This window comes from Lycium ferocissimum, chromosome 7 (genome assembly GCF_029784015.1).
Source record: "Lycium ferocissimum isolate CSIRO_LF1 chromosome 7, AGI_CSIRO_Lferr_CH_V1, whole genome shotgun sequence".
Taxonomy (NCBI): domain Eukaryota; kingdom Viridiplantae; phylum Streptophyta; class Magnoliopsida; order Solanales; family Solanaceae; genus Lycium; species Lycium ferocissimum.
The window spans coordinates 8,317,965-8,334,457 of NC_081348.1; the positions used below are offsets into that span (position 1 = coordinate 8,317,965).

A 16,493-nucleotide genomic window follows, 5' to 3' on the forward strand; every position below is an offset into this window, starting at 1 on the left:
ATCAATCGAGCGAATTTATTGAATATTTATTTCACCTATGTTCTCGTTAAAGATTGTGTACGAAAAGAAATCTAACAAAATGTTTTATCTGTCTCCTTTGATATATCCTTGGGGTTTGGTATGAAATGAAAATTTTTTCAAGTGATGAAGATGGAAGAATAATGCATGAAAAAGCTTCGTATAATATTTTGGAATCTTCATCTCCAAATAAATATAGTTGCATGATTGGTAAAAATATGTCTTGGAATGTGTTGAAATTTGGAGGTTTTGAGTGGATTGTGATTTTGGTGGAAAACTTGTATATTTTGATTATTTCGTAAAATGATATGGAAAATGATCTTAGTTAATGATTATAGAAATGTTGACATTAGTTTGATTAGTGAAGATTGGAAGTTGTTGCCTTATGAAGAAACACTAATTACGTTAGTATGCGATTCTAAATCGATAATTGTTGTTATTGCTTCCGTTGTTACATTGAGCCGACTTGCTTTAAAAGTTGCGGTAGATATCAACCAAAGTCAAAAATGTTAACTTGCATGACTTGAATAAGTATAATTGTTCGTAAGGCACAATCAGGTATGTAAAGAACGTCATATTATGGCAACATCCTCACATGCTCACGAGATTAATTTGTTTGAGATCTAACTTTATAGTCATCGTATGTGAATGTCCCAAATGGACTTGGATTTCATAACCAACAAATCTTGATAATATTGATTAGAATCAATAAATTCATATCATTATTTGATTCATCCTGATGTCTCCACGAATAAAGTTGAGGCTATATCTTGCCTGCATATCAATAAAAGCATTATCTCATGGATAGTAATAGATAGATACGTTAGTGCATCAATTGCACATCCGAAAGACGTATTATGACTATTTATGTACTTTCTAACCATTAGAGATCCAAAATTGATCTTTCTTTATGTTAAGCGATCTTACACCGAGCCATTGGGGTACTCAATGGAATCGCTTGGTGGCCGGTGATGGCTCATGATTATTTTCAATCCTTTAAGAATTTTATATAAAATTCACTATCTAGCTAGACATGAAAATATTTCGGTATACGCATTCAAGTTTTTCATGTCTTGCTTATCCGTTTTAGATTGGGACCGTATGAAACCTCATTGCATCCACCCCAGGAGAACACATCTCCGTACAATAATGTCGGGACTTTGCGAAAAACCTTTATACCACAAGGCACGAGCCGTATATATATATCTTCTGTATATATAATAATTCATTTCACTTTTCGCTCAAAAGTTTCTTTATACCCCACTGACATTATATCTTCAAATGTTTATACTATAGATCCAAAATATTTCATATTTACCACGTGAAATCAAATATACTAGAATTGCGTATTTCATTTGGCCAATCATCTATCTGTCCACATTTCTTGACAGATTTGAATTCAAGATTCTCGTTACCATTTATAATGTTGAGATCTAACATTATATCAAAGCATTTCATAACCAACAAATCTTGATAATATTGGTTAGAATCAATAAATTCATATCATTATTTGATATCGATGTTCCCAATGCGACATAACTTATCGAGATCTCTTCATTTTTTTTTTCATTATTTTCATGGTACTTTCGAACCTTTCCCAAGGTTTCATGAAGTGTTATGTCGTGGTGCTCTTTTAAAGCACTTGTCCTAGACATTATTATAGCCATTTTGATCATTTCCGCCACAGAGAACACATCTCCGTACAATAATGTCGGACTTCCTCTCTTTCTTCAAGAGATTTACCTTTGCTCAAAGAACCGACATTATATCTTCAAATGTTTGGGTCTATCACGTGAAATCAAATATACCATGAGCTAATCTACTATCCTTCAAGATCCTCGTTACCATTTTAATTCTAGTAGGAGCATTTGCGGTTCCAACGCGACATAACTTATGGAATATGATTTTTCACTTTGGTTTCGATGAAGTGTTATGTCGTACTTTAATAGCACTTGCCTCATTATTAACATTTTGAATTATATTTTAAACGAGGATCATACTAGTGATGAATTCATTATATATAATTTATTTTTCGTTTAACTTGAATTATATTTTAAAACGAGGATCATACTAGTGATAATTCATTATATATAATTTATCATCTCTCCCCTAATGTTAGGAAATCTAACATTTACCCGCAACCTTATTGGGGGACCCATCTTTGTGTGTTATGGTGGAGCAATTGAATCATATACCGCACATTCACATTTTTAGATGGGAATTATTTGGTTCCTGACCTTGAACCAATTGTAATGGGGGAACCTGTTTGGCTTGATGCATATAAGCTGCTACATATTAAATAACACATCTCATACCAAAATTCTGTTTGGGAGATTTGTTCTCATAACCAATTGTTTAGCTATAATTAGAGGCATCCAATTTCGGCTAAACCAACTTGGATGTAAACCAGCATTATCAATATAATTTCATAGTTTGGAACCATGCTCTTAATTTAACAATTTGAGCAAACAACCTTGCAAAAAACCAAATTGCAAGTTAATACCAAATGCACATGTGACCATAACATAGATGCATCTATTAAAATCATATAATAGCAAACTGTCTACATGGCAGTGAACGAGCCCATATTCACCTTTTTATGTTCCGAATTATTGAGGGATTCAATCCCATCTTTAGTCGGTATAATTTTCAATTTATCATGAGAACAAGTAGCACAAGAGAATTCTTGAAGAAACTTTTATTTCTTCAATATATAATAATGTGAATTCTCAATTATTTTGCATCACATTAGAACTGGAATAGCCAACCGATCATGCCAACTGATATTTATTTCAATAAACTTCTAGTTTACCATCGCATGTGATCCCATCATCATGCTCATGTTTGTGTAGTGCAAAACGTAGGGAAGCAGGGTAACATTTCACATTTATATTTCCTACCCGTTATATGACTGTAGTAATATAAAGATATTAAATCTTTCCATCATTTATAGTCTCAATATGAATGGCCACTTTGGCGAATCTTTGAAACTCAATAAGTTTCTTTGAGACTTACTACAGTATAATGCTTTCTTGATAATCAATTTAATTCCTCCAAAGTAGTAATAAATTGGCTCTTCTAGAGCTCCCAATTAATTGTGTACTACCACATATTTCATAACACCATCCGTATGGTGAACATATCCTTTAAAGGAGAAATTTATATCATTCCGATCAAATTATTATAGCAAGACTCATTTCTCTTTAACCTTTTCCTGTCAATAATCATAATCGACAAGATGATCAATGACTACTTATTCCACAATAACGATTTCTCTCAAACCTCCCCTAGAGGTGAGTTGTGGTATTAGCATATACATACATAAGCACATATTTATCCATATCTTTTATCATATCTTGCCACATTCACTTTTAAGAATGGGCCAGCATTCACGATGCTTATCATACGTCACATTCTATTCAAGGAACAAACTATAATCATTTGTATGTGCTTTATGAATTTTCATTATAAGCTTATTGTCATGCCTGAGAATTTATCATATTTATATGACCCACCTCAACATCGCTTTGAAGGTCAAGTACGCCTCCACTTTGTATTCCTTTCTTTTGATGGAGGATATATATCATTTATCAAATTAGGTCGCAAGGAATTGCATTCCCAATGACTTTTCATACCACATACCACATTGGTGGCAAAAATTACCTTCACCTTTTGAAGGACCATTTTGAGAACCCATAATGTTCTTCCCTTTTATAATTATCATAATGATGACTATTATTATTTTGTCCTTTATCACGCCCACGTTCATTCATAGAGATCATAGCCATAACAAATATTTTGTCATCTTTCAGACTTATCATATACTGCTACCACATTCACTTCAGGGAATGGAGCAAAGTCAGTGGGATGGGCTTCACAAGAGCATATCAAGAGCATATTAATTTGCTCAGTCATAATCATATCATCAATATTGTGCATTGGGACTTAAACCCAATGTTTTATTCATATAAAGGCATTTTTAAGCCATAATGCGATGGGACTTGAGCCTAACTTTTTATATTATCATCATAGTGCACCGGGACTCAAACTCGAGTCTTTTAAATAAAGTACCACTCTATGATTTTATGCATAACTAAATTAAGTTTTACCAAGACATGAAATATACCAATTCATGTGGTCGAACATTTCTTGTAACTCCGTATTACAGTTACTTCAAAGTGGACCATAAAATCATGTTCTAATATCTCTCGAATTTTTCATATTGCTCTTCGGGAGCAATTTTGTGACATGATATAAATAATATTTCTCATAGACCTATCTTCAATTGTAGCCACAACAGACTTATGAAATTATTACCGCTTCTGGTGGTTATAGACATAAATGAATTAAATCATAACGATATTTGAGAGATATTATCACTTTTGATGATCAGGTATTTCTTGTAAACTTTCATTCTTAGCCATTAAGGATTACGAAATTAATATCATAATTCCTTTTAACAATATTGTTAGAAGTTCATTTCCAAATTAACACATAGGAATAAAATTTGAGGCATAAATGATCCAGAACCAATTAGATTCCTATGGACCCAATAAATCTAACGAATTTTACTATTAGTAGCAAAAGTGACTGCCGTATATACTCCCTGTGGGCTATCCTTGTCATGTGAAAGCATGAAATAAGAAAATTCAAATATTGCACACCTGATTTCGGAGCAATTGTAGCTTTATAAAGCACGACAAAACCTGCACTTCTTTAAGAATATAAATTGTAGCACCAAAAGCTCATACATCTAATGTTAAATATGATTTGGTGTACAAAGAACATGAGTGGATAGATATATTAATACTTGACCGAGGTATGCATGGTTGCTAAATAAATTAGTGATTACAGAAATGAAATTTAAAGAGAAACCCGTCAGTAGGAACATGTCTCAGGAAGCTAGGTGTCCATACCTCATCAATTCAATTTCTTTCATCACCATAAAAGTAAAACAACGAATGAGAAGTTCTCATTTATTTCTAGTGCGGCAACGGATGGTATATCATGTTCTAGTAGTGATTCAAACAAATACCATGACTAATTTAATTTTGACACAGTGAAAAGATTATCAACTAAGATATATACTTATCTTGCACCCGTGTCAAACTCCAAATGATATATCAAATAGAAAATTAAACTCAAAATGAGATAATCACTTTTGATGCCTTTTTTGTCTTGATTAACGTGTTATAAAATAATAAAATAATAAAAATTAAAATGCAAGAGAACATATAAGAGATGATTTCTTTCACTTCTGTAGATATTCCATAGGACATGAGTGGTCCTATTTATAGAAAAACTAAATTAGTAATACATTTGGTGATCATACTAAAAGATAAACTTTACTTTCAGGAAGCTAGGTGATCACTAACTAAAAGATGAGAACTTTCTTTGCGACAACGGATGATCACTAACAAAAAGATAATTTATTTTGGTGACCACAAGATAACTAAAAGGTAACTTACTTTGGTGGTCACAAAAGTACTTGAATGATACATGGATATTCACTATTAAATATTAGACCCGTTTGTATATATACTTAGTGGTTGTAAAAAGCTAAATTTTCACATAAAAAAAAAAAAAAAAAAAGTTAGTCTACCCTATTTATAGAAAAATTTTTTTTTTTTTCTTTCACTAACTATAATTTCTTTATTTTGTCGATCATCCATTATTAAATATTATTTACAACAAAGATCTCATTGTCCCCAATACGGTAATGTTGGCGTGTTCCCAAAGCGGCAAAGCCCTTGCACAAACCCTTGTAATATAATACTCTGTTATTTTTTCTCACATTATCTATCTTTGTTGACAGATTTCATAATCGAGCACTAAGAATGGCTAGCCTGAGAAATCTGAAAATCAAGACATCAACTTGCAAACGCCTAGTGAAGGAGCTCACTTCCTATGAGAAAGAGGTTGAGAGAGAAGCTGCCAAGACTGCTGATATGAAGGACAAAGGCGCCGATCCTTATGACCTCAAACAGCAGGTTCCTTCTTATTCTTTTTTTTTTTTGTTATATGTTGCAATTTCAATTTTGAGTTACTGGCTGATTCAGCATTTGCATTTCCTTTACTGTTCACTCCCCACTTTGGTGTAATTAATGGAGGAGACTGGGACATTTAGATCCCTAAAAAGACTTATTCTGCTATTGTATTAGATAGCAATTGTTGGGTAATTAGTTTTGAGTATTGATAACCCTGTGAGAGCAGGTGCGACTTAATAAGATAAGTGGCCTAAACCCAAACTTTAATGGGATATAAAGTGGTTACTCATCTTCTTATAAATCATTTAATCTCTCCTGAAATATTTTTGAACTTAGATAATAGAAATCTGATTCAAGAAGTTGATAACTTGATATCAAAATGATTTTTTGATGCTTCAGTATACTTGCTGCAATGCTTGGAACTCGAGAAGAAAAACAAAAAGTAGGATAGAATGTGCAATATAGTTTATTCAATAGTATAATCCATGAACAGCATCTATACGTCTCGATCGGAAAAGAATCAAGAGAAAAAGAATGAAACGGAATTGATTGATAGATTTCTCAACTCTTGTTTTTTATCGCACAATAGTACTATTTCTTTTACAGAATAATATAAGCTTATTAAAAACTCGATGTCTTGCCCAAAAAAAAAAAAAAAAAAAAGGAAAAGGAAGAAAGTAAAGAGTGTACATGTGTTCTTCAAAAGGAATTTTTTACTTTGAAATACTCAAATCTTCTTCAAAAGGAAGTTTTTACCTATAAATCTAATATAGATAGAAATTGGGCCCCATCCTCCCTTAAGTCTTGGGTTCGAGCCTTAGAATGGAAAGAATCTTGCTAGGGAGCGCTTCCCTTTTTAATCGGTCTTGCGTGGCTCGAAATTGAATTAATCGGAAAATAAAAGTGAAAGAAACAACGCTTATTCCTTTTATTTTTTCATCTTGATTTTGGGTTTCATCGGTGATTATATATAGGTTACAGCCCCCTTGTGTGGTTTCTTCTAATAAAATTTAATCGATCTAGTAGAAAAAAAAATCTTTCTTTTCTTTCGAGTTATTAGCTTCGTAGAAGGTTGGATGTCATCATATGCAGTTTTAACTAGAGCTAACCAACAGAATCCAAGCTTTTCCTTGACTAGAACTCGGGGGATGTTTGTAGGGTTTATATACATGCATTTAACCAGTCGAAGAACCTTTGATCCCTGCTTCTGTCTAGGAAATTTCATCTTAATTTATAGCAACTGTATTTTACATAGTTCTGACATTTAAGGACTTGGTGGTTGTTGCATTGCACTTAATATCCTCTGCTTACTTGTTTGCCTTGTTTTATCGTGTGTATTCTGCAGGAAAATGTGCTGGCTGAATCCAGAATGATGGTTCCTGATTGCCGCAAGCGCCTGGAAGCAGCAGCGGAGGACCTTAAAGGAACTCTGGTATTGTGTAATCTACTATTTGTGCTTCATTTAACGTCCTCCACTTTTGGGTTTCCCACCCCTCAAACTGCCCCCTTCCCCAAAGCCCCCCTCCTCCAGGAATGGAGCTGAAAAAGCACTAAATGAAAAAGCTAGGGAAATATGTAGGAAGATAACTAAATGAATCAATGGAAAGGTTCCAACAAGAATCAATGAAGGATGCCCCCCCCCCCCCCCCCCCCACCCCCAAAAAAAAAAAGAAAAAAAAAAGAAAAAGAAAAAAAAAGAATCAATGGAAGGGTGCCAGTAGCTTGATCAAAGGAGGTGCAATTGTTTTATGCTAAATGTTGCAAGTTACAGCTCAACATACCCAACATAGGATTAATCCTTTGTAGTTCCTCTGGAACATTGAGTGCAGAACATTAAGGCCCTTTTGTTTTTCTTCTTAAATGGTATGTTTGTATTCATAAACAGCACTAAGAACGTGCTCGAAGTATGTACAATGTGCCAAAATGTGTGAAGAACAAAGTATAGCCCTTTTTAAATCTATAGGGATTCTAGGAGCTCTAAGATAGATTTAGCTTCATTTGCAAGTTCCTCTCTACACCAAAAATAAAACAAAACAATTCTGTTGGCCTATTTTCTGGACGTGATTGTGCTTATCTTCAAAGCATCTCCAGTTCCTCTCTTTCCAAACTGTTCACCAGATACAAGCTTGGTATAGTGTTCCACATTGTTATCTTTCTTCTCTCTGAACCTGCACTGATCCAGCTTCTCAGAAAATCAGCAGTTTTGTTTGGCATGTGCCATTTGACTCTCAGGAAGATCCAGAATCATTGCCAAATCTGATCTAAAATTGGACAGTAAAGAAAAAGGTGCTTGTTGCTTTCTGTGTCGCCTCCACATAAGTAGCTCCTACTGCATAGCAAAATACCTCTTTTCTGTAGGTTGTTGTGGGTTAAAACAGATTCTTTCGCGACCAGCCATGTGAAACATGAAACTTTACAAGGAGCTTCTGATCTCCAAATCTGCTTCCGTGGACAAGGCCATGGCCTAATCTGCTGCTCATCTCTGGTGATAGCCCTAGTATGAGTTAACAGTGTATATGCCTTTACTATTCCTTTTCCATGTTAGTTTGTCTTCTTCAGCGGAAAATGCTTGAAATGTCTCCAGTGTTTTATAAAGGTCAGCAGCTCTTGAAATCTCCCAGTCATTGAAATATCTTCGAAAAGTGAAGATCCAAGCTTCAGAATTTCTGCATTCTGTTACTGTTGCATCGGAAGTTGAACAAGATTAAAAAGGTCAGGAAATTGGTCTTTGAGGGAGTGTGCCGAATCCATGTGTCGTGCCAAAAAAGTATCCTTGTGCCATTTCCAAGATTGTACTTAGTTTTTGCTAGAGATTCTGGCCACATCTTGCTTATGCTTTTCCAGATAGAGACTCGATATGAAAGCTTTGACCACCTTAGTGGACCATTGACCATCCATGTCATATTTAGTTGCGACTTACAAGACGAGAAACTTTAATTAGTTTTGGTTGTTTTTCTTTCTTCCCATTGTGTCCATGCCTCCATGGTCCCCTTAATTTATCCGAAATTCTAGCTTCCTTGGCTCATTCTTATCTGTGGATCTTTCTGATGAGAAGCTGAATGTTTCTGCTCCATCTACGTTCACTCTTTTTTAAGAAAGTCTGAGCTTCCCCTTCGAAAACCTTCATATGGAACCCCAATTGCTTATAGAGAGTGATTGTTTTGGCGTCACATGCTTTCAGTTATTCCGAAGAAAGCCTGAGTTATCCTTTTGAAACCCTCCATATAGAACCCCAATTCTCTTCATAATATTTCTTTGAACTGAGTTTGGCACCTTAATGCTTGTTGCGTCAAACTCACCTCTTGCATGTGTTCCTAAACCCCTACCATAGTAAATAGAAGCTTATCTGAAGAACTTTAAAGCTAAAGACAGGTCCTATCGGCTCAACACTATGTTCGCATTATCAGAGCTTCATTTGTTCACTGGAATCTCTATATCTATCTCTTGGTCTTACCTTTTGTCATACACTTGTAACATTTGCAAATCACTAAACATCGGAACCATCTCGAATCTCGATTCGTAAACGTCAGGAGCTCAGAGTGAAAGAAACAAACTGCCTAGCAAAGCAGCTCAGATCTTGATCTTCATTGTGTCTAGAAAACTCAGATGCCTCGCCTCATGATATAAAATTGGGTCCCTATTTCAATTAAGAACCAGAGATGGCCCATTTCTGTATCACTTGAAGTCGAGCTATAACTGGCTTTGTATGTTTTCCTCTCTTGAGCTTCTTTTGCATATCCAGTTATTAAAAGGGATTAAATGGGCTGGCCTACCGAGTGGTTATCTATAAACTTTTTGGCGCCCAGCTACTGAGATAAGATTTAAATTTGAAATATCTGGTGACCATACACCTGTCCGTCTCCTGTTTCATGTGCAATGTGTTTGTTTTAATTCAATATGACATCTCCTTGTCACATATCAACATTGCTTGCCTGATGTTAGTGCACTTCTTTTCCATCCCCTCTACCTTGTAGAGTTGTAGTAGATTCTGAATAAGGATTTTGTATTTCAAGACTCCAACCCTGATTTCCGCGTCTGCAACATCTGCAGATCTCCTAGTCGACAAAGTAGACACATAATTATGTAGCTAGGTCATTATTCTTAGAGTTTTAGCACCTTTTTCGCAAATCTGTCTATCAGACCATCGGAGCTAACTTGGGTATGGTCACTGTTGCTTTCTTTCCCTGTGCATTGTTTTGACTTTGATGAATTATCCAAACAAGTTGCAAATTTTGTATGTATCCAAACAAGTTGCAAATTTTGGATGCCCTTGTAATCATATACTTAATCTTCTCTCTCCATCTTCTGCAGATCTTCACTGTGCTATCTATATTGCACATCTTGATCATTATATTGCACATCTTGATCAAATTAACCCGCATTATGTAGTTGATGTGATGCCTGCTCTTAACGTTTGCTGTCTTCGCTGATACAATAGTTCAAAAGACTTATTCCTGCTATAAACATATCCTTTTTTTTTTTTTTTTTTTTAATTAATTCTGACTGTTATAGCTGATTCAATCTATTTCGTGAAATCTTCTTACCGGATGCTTGGTTTTTACGGTGGGATGACTTACTAGAATTCTAGGGAGAAGTATGGGCTTCTCTTTCTAGACAAGTGCTTATGTCAAAAATGCCAGCTAAAGCTTTAAGATGAATTTTTTTGGGATATTCTACATTCTTATCACTAGAAAGAATGAAGGACTTTGTCTAAAATTATTAGGAAAACAAGAAAAGAAAATTAAAGCTAGTCGTTGTTGGAAAAAGCTGAATTAGATGTTGTCTTATTATTGCAAGACTGATTACAGGTTTGAGTTTACCTATCTAGTCTTTCTTAAGGAATAATGTTAAAACCGCCAAATTGAGAGCAGCATATGTTGGCAAAGGAGGCTCTAAGATAGTGATACTTGTCTTTAGTTTAGTTCTGGAGTTCATGATTGGTCTTCTGAAACTGAACGAAGGATTTTGATTCCAATCAGCAGTCGTGTCTTTGCAGGCACAGAAATGTTTTCTCTGATAAGAACTTGGGCATTGAAGTGTTGTCGAAGAAATTGTGAAAGATTATAGTCTATATTATGTATTCTTGAACCAAATAAGTCCAACCATTCTGTTACAAGGGAAGGTTTTACGATTGTTGGTGCAACTGATCTTTTGTTGATTGTGTGTGTAGAGCTCAAGATGTATTTGACTTTAGCTTCTTCGTTGTGATTTATACTAGTAATAACTATAGCAGGATGTCTTTGTTAGAGTAAGACAAAGCAAATGAACTTTAGTAAAACGTCCTTGTTAAAGTAGACGAAAATGAATCTTGCAGGGAAGGGTTGGGGTTCCAGGGTGGGGCAATGCCAAAAGCTCACAAGTTTTTGCTTTGAATTTCAGTAGATACAGCTCTCTTGAACACCCAGAAGGGGCTGATTTGTGGTATTATGATGTCTACTTTACTTCAAGTTGGTTTGATTAGTTCAGGTCTAATAAAAGTGCATGAAACTGACTCTATTAAATTATGCTTCCTATTGCCTCCATCTGTTTTACTTGAAACTCTCATATCAGCCGTTTCTTTGCTGATAGTTTGTGGAATATTATTTCAGGTTGAGTTAGAGGAGACAGACGAAAAAGAAGGCCCTGAATTTGAAGAAGCTCGAAACATAATAGCAGATGTTGAGAAGTTGTTTGAATCTTCTGAAGTTTAAAATATACATTGTCTTGTCCATTACAATTTGCGACGGTACTGTTATTACTAGAGAACTCTTCGTGCTGCCTGATGAGCTTTTGTTGTGCAATTGTGTGGGTATATTCTGTGTTATATAACACTCACTGGGATAGAGCTCATATATCAATTATCACGTGTTTATCACTAAACGAAGGCCCCGAAATTAATACATTGAACTTCCGAGTTTTGTGATGTTTTAAGTTCGCTATTTTGCAATCGGGTGAATCTTAAGGTGTGACCTACTGATTGGTGAAGAGACTACTTTACCTTTGATGGTTCATGTGATCTAAAAGAGATTTTATTTCATTTTTTAGTTTTAGCACTTTGAAAATTAGTCCAGTAGCAACTAAAAATGTTCAGTAGACATTTCTCATAATCTCTAATCATGTGAAAGAATATATCTCTTCTTAACTAAATCATGACGTGTCTGGTCATGACCTTTGCTCTAACTCATTTTTCATTTATTTTATCATAAAACTTGAAAAATTACTCCGTTTATTGGTTAACTTTTTTTTTATTTAAGGTGTTTGGTTACCCTTCATTTCAGGAGACAGTTGTCCCTTTACTTACTCAATGTGTTTTATGTTACATGACGCTCTCTTTCTTGGCCAATCTAAAGAAGACACATTTTTATATTTGGAAGCTATTTTTTTTTCCGTTTATCCTTACTGACCTATTTTTATAGTCATAGAAATAGAAATTCGTGACGTATTTAATATCACAAGCTCTAAGAATACTTTTGTAATGTTGCCAAAAAATTTAATCTTTCTTTCATAAGCTTTGTGTTCAAATGAACACCATCGTATAAAATGAGACGGTTGCAATATATTTCTCATGAAAAATATAAATAACAAAAAAGTCTGTGAGCATAGTGGAAATATTAGAAAACTTTGAAATTTTTGGGCAATGTTCCTATTTGTTTAAACTTATTAATATGAATAAAATTCTTTTTCGCGAACTTACAAATTTTAGAATGCTTTGCGATTCTTCACTCGTGAGAATTGAGAAGTGTGATCCATTCATCTTCACTCGCGGAAATGCACTAATTCTTCAGTGTCCACATAAAAAAGTTACCAAAAAATTGACATTAATAGGTGAACAATGTGTAAAGAAGCGAATAAAGTCCATCACTAGTCGGGTCGGTGTGCAGTATTCCCTTCGTTACCAAGTCCTTAATAAAAAAATAGTCAGGAAAAAATTCAACGGAACAATTGTTAGACTTAGCAAAAGAACTAATAGATACCAAGTTTTGAGTAGCAGTGGGAACATGTAGAATATTATCAAGTGTAAATTTTTTATCAGAAGCAGTGATGGAACTTTTACCTATATGAGATATGGGTAGTTTAGAACCATTACCTAGAGTGACTTCCTCAGGACCTTGATATTCAAAATGAATAACAAAGTTATCAAGATCATAGGTAAGATGATGCGTGGTGCCACTATCCATCAACCAATTTTGTGTAGGTGAGCTTTGGGTGCAAAGTGCTGGCCAAATTTGCGGTAGGGCGACCGGATATTCTGGTTCCATTAGGTGTTTTATGTGAGGGACAGACTCGTGCAATGTGCCCTTTGCCTTCACAATTGTGACAGATAATTGTTGACACGTCTGAAGGTAGAGGATTAGAGGGCTGGTAGGAAACACGATTTTGAGTCGACTGAGAGAATCCTTGATTCTGAGAGCGTCCACGACCTCGATTACCTTTCCTCTCCCACGACTAGGATTAAGAGTGAATGAACTTTGCCGTGGGTGAAATAACATTAAGATATTCATCTCTTTTGAATTGTCGTTCTTCATTCAACAACAATCCATATAAAGCATCAAAAGAAATCCCGTGGACCCCCCCCCCCCCCCGATTTCTTTGACGTGATTCAAGAGTTTTCGTGATTCGAGATGGTCAATATCAATGAACTATGGATAGCTTCGTTAGCTTAATACATCATATCAAGGACTATAAGTTATCATAGTCGGTCCTAATAGGACATTTGTAATTAAAAGAGGTCATGCCAAGAGCAAATTTGACCAAATCATCGTTGGAAACCGGATGTTGCAAGGTATACTACATTCCTCCATATTCCATATTCCCCTTCGCCTTTTGTATATAGGACTCAATGCTTGCATTGTCTCTCCTTATGTCATTTATAACACATTCATAACATCAACATATCCATTTCCATGAGCAATATTTTAACTCACGAATCGTGGCTTTGAACCGGAAGCATAAGCAACCACAAGAATAGTCCAAAGCTTAACTTCGATTTCTTGCTCGATGACTTTAATGGGCACCAACTAGTTGAGGTAATATACCTTCGGAGGTCCTTATATTAAAAATGAACTTCACCGAACACGATAACGATCCAACTTAGGACAAGTTGATCTTCTCTTACCCAAAGAATTATACTCTCCGATTGGGTTTATTATCCGAAGCGTTATATTTTGGAATCATTAACTTAATACTCGTCACCTTGATATGATAACATCGATTAAACCACCCAACCTAGTAACCATAGGGAGAAATTATGTCTCCCACAACAAGAAATTAGAGGATGTAAGTTTCACGAGAGAATCCTTGATTCTCGAGAGCATCCACGCAATTTGGAGAGGGCAAGGTAGTAGCAAAGGTTCTTCATTCAACAACAATCTAATTATGTGTATTGGGAGATGCTCCATCAAGAGACGTAGTAGAGGAGTCGCCTGCCATTGCTATCGAAGTTGTGCTCGTTGAAAAAAAAAATTGGGTTGTTTTAACCTCTTAGGGTTCTGACACCATGTAAAACCTTTTAGCGAATCTCATATTTGAGCATCTACTAAAACACTCTCTTCTCTCTCATCCTAATTTCAGCAGTAGAGTCGCCCGCCATTGCTATCGAACCATAAAAATTAGACCTTCGACACATGTAAACCTTTTAGCGATTATGGCCTCCACTGGCTCGTCCCACTTCACGCGAACCATAAAACTTAGACCTTCAATACACTGATTATGGCCTCCATGGCCGCTGGTCAGACCACCATGGTGGCTGGCTGATCTTTTTTGTCAATTCCTCAGGAGCTTACTATACCACAAATCTATCATACCAAACCTGATATGCAAGCCTGTTCAAACTAGTGACTTTGAATGAATAACAAATGCAATCATAACCCAAACCACAAATACCAATGAAGCCAATAACTTATAAGGGAAACCTCATGTCAAATGGACAGAGAATGAAGTGAATCGAATGAATGATATTGAAGAACTTCAACATGCTGTAGTGGAGAAATTCCCTTATGGTGGAGGCCGGATATTGAGCAATTGTAATAATACCTGCATAATGTCGAATAAAGGGTGAGCGTAGAATTGGTTTCTTCAGAAATAGACATGTTTTTTTTCAGAATGACACTAAGGGAGGACTTTACAAACCTTATTTCAAAACCTGCTTATTATATTCAAGATAGGGAGGGATATTCTTATCAAATGAGGCCATTAATCTATGACTCAAAGGTTAAGGTTATTAAGGAAACTTCTAACGCAATGGCCTGGATCTCATTTCCCAATTTGTTGACTACTTACTTTGTTAATTAATCCCTATTCACACTTGCTTCAGCAGTGGGAATTCCTATACATTTGGATGCAGCCACTGTCAACAAAACAAGACCTAGTTGTGCTAGGGTGAAGGTGTTAGTGGATTTGTTAGCAGATCTACCTAGATCTGTAAGAATGGACATTGACAATGAAAATACATGGGCAATAAGAACTGTGATGTGCAAATTCATTATGATTATCTTCCCAAATATTGTAGAGAGCGCAAACTACAAGGCCATAATGAAGATGAATGTAGATTATAAATCCTGAATTAGCACAATGTGGAGATGAGGAAGAAGAGAAGGGGGATAAGTAACAACACAATGCAGAATCAAATGATTCCAAGGAAATCAAGGAAAACAGAAGAGAAAATATAAGCATAGGCAAGGAGAAAGTAGTTGTTGGAAATGGCAAGAACAAGGAGAAAGAGAAACAAAGAAATAAGGGATTCAAGAATCAGTATAACCACTACAACCACTCAGCCAGAATATTATCTAGTGGGAGAATGTTGGGAAATCTAGGAAATTTGAATCCAGTGAAAGACAATAGAGATTTTAATAGCAAGAAAGGGGATCAAAGTACTCAAAAGGGTGGACAGTATGATAAAGCAGTCACTAGTGTAAGCAATAAATATGAGTATTTAGGGGATCTAAATGAGGAACATGAGAATAATGATGCTGTGCAACAACATGCTGAGAAAGATAAGAAGAAAGAAGTTAAAGACAAGGAATCTGCTAAACCATGGGTGGAAGCAAACTTTGGGAGGCAAGCAGATAACAACAATAACATGAGCAAACAAGAAAGGAGAACACGAGATGAAAGAGATAACTCACACACACAATGATGATAAAAAAGCAGGAGAAGAGCTAGCAAGCAAGTCAAATGGCAACTATCAAGCACATGAAAAAATAATGGCAAAGGATAAGCAGGAAAGTAGTACAACAACAGAAGAAGGGAAAGATGATTCCTATCAAGAGGTGAATTCATCCTCATTAACATATGGGGATAATGAGATCAACAGTAATCCAAAAATTCCAGCAGAACAAATATATGAGCAGAAGGAGATTGGAAGGTGTGGCAGTCAAGAACCTCTTACATGTGGTTCTTGTTCTAATACAAAGAAAGGAGAGAATGATAACAAGGAAATGCAAGAAGAAGACAATTTGATGGGGGCACAAAAACCACCAGGAAGACCACCAGATAGTTAAGAAAAAGTAG

At 35.4% G+C, this 16,493-nt stretch overlaps 1 protein-coding gene across 1 annotated transcript; it reads left to right on the forward strand.

Moving 5' to 3' along the window:
* The first annotated feature begins 5,735 nt into the window (after positions 1 to 5,735).
* Positions 5,736 to 11,907, forward strand: LOC132063254 (tubulin-folding cofactor A). Its single transcript, XM_059455721.1, has 3 exons — positions 5,736 to 6,008; positions 7,351 to 7,437; positions 11,594 to 11,907. Exons 1-3 carry the CDS (start codon positions 5,856 to 5,858, stop codon positions 11,693 to 11,695), a joined length of 342 nt encoding a protein of 113 aa, XP_059311704.1. The 5' UTR covers positions 5,736 to 5,855; the 3' UTR covers positions 11,696 to 11,907.
* The last annotated feature ends 4,586 nt before the right edge of the window (positions 11,908 to 16,493 follow it).

Coding starts and splice junctions, on each gene's coding strand:
- LOC132063254 (XM_059455721.1), top strand. CDS start 5,856: ATGGCTAGCCTGAGAAATCTGAAAATCAAGACATCAACTTGCAAACGC. Junction 6,009..7,350: donor CTTATGACCTCAAACAGCAG/GTTCCTTCTTAT, acceptor TGTATTCTGCAG/GAAAATGTGCTGGCTGAATC. Junction 7,438..11,593: donor AGGACCTTAAAGGAACTCTG/GTATTGTGTAAT, acceptor ATATTATTTCAG/GTTGAGTTAGAGGAGACAGA.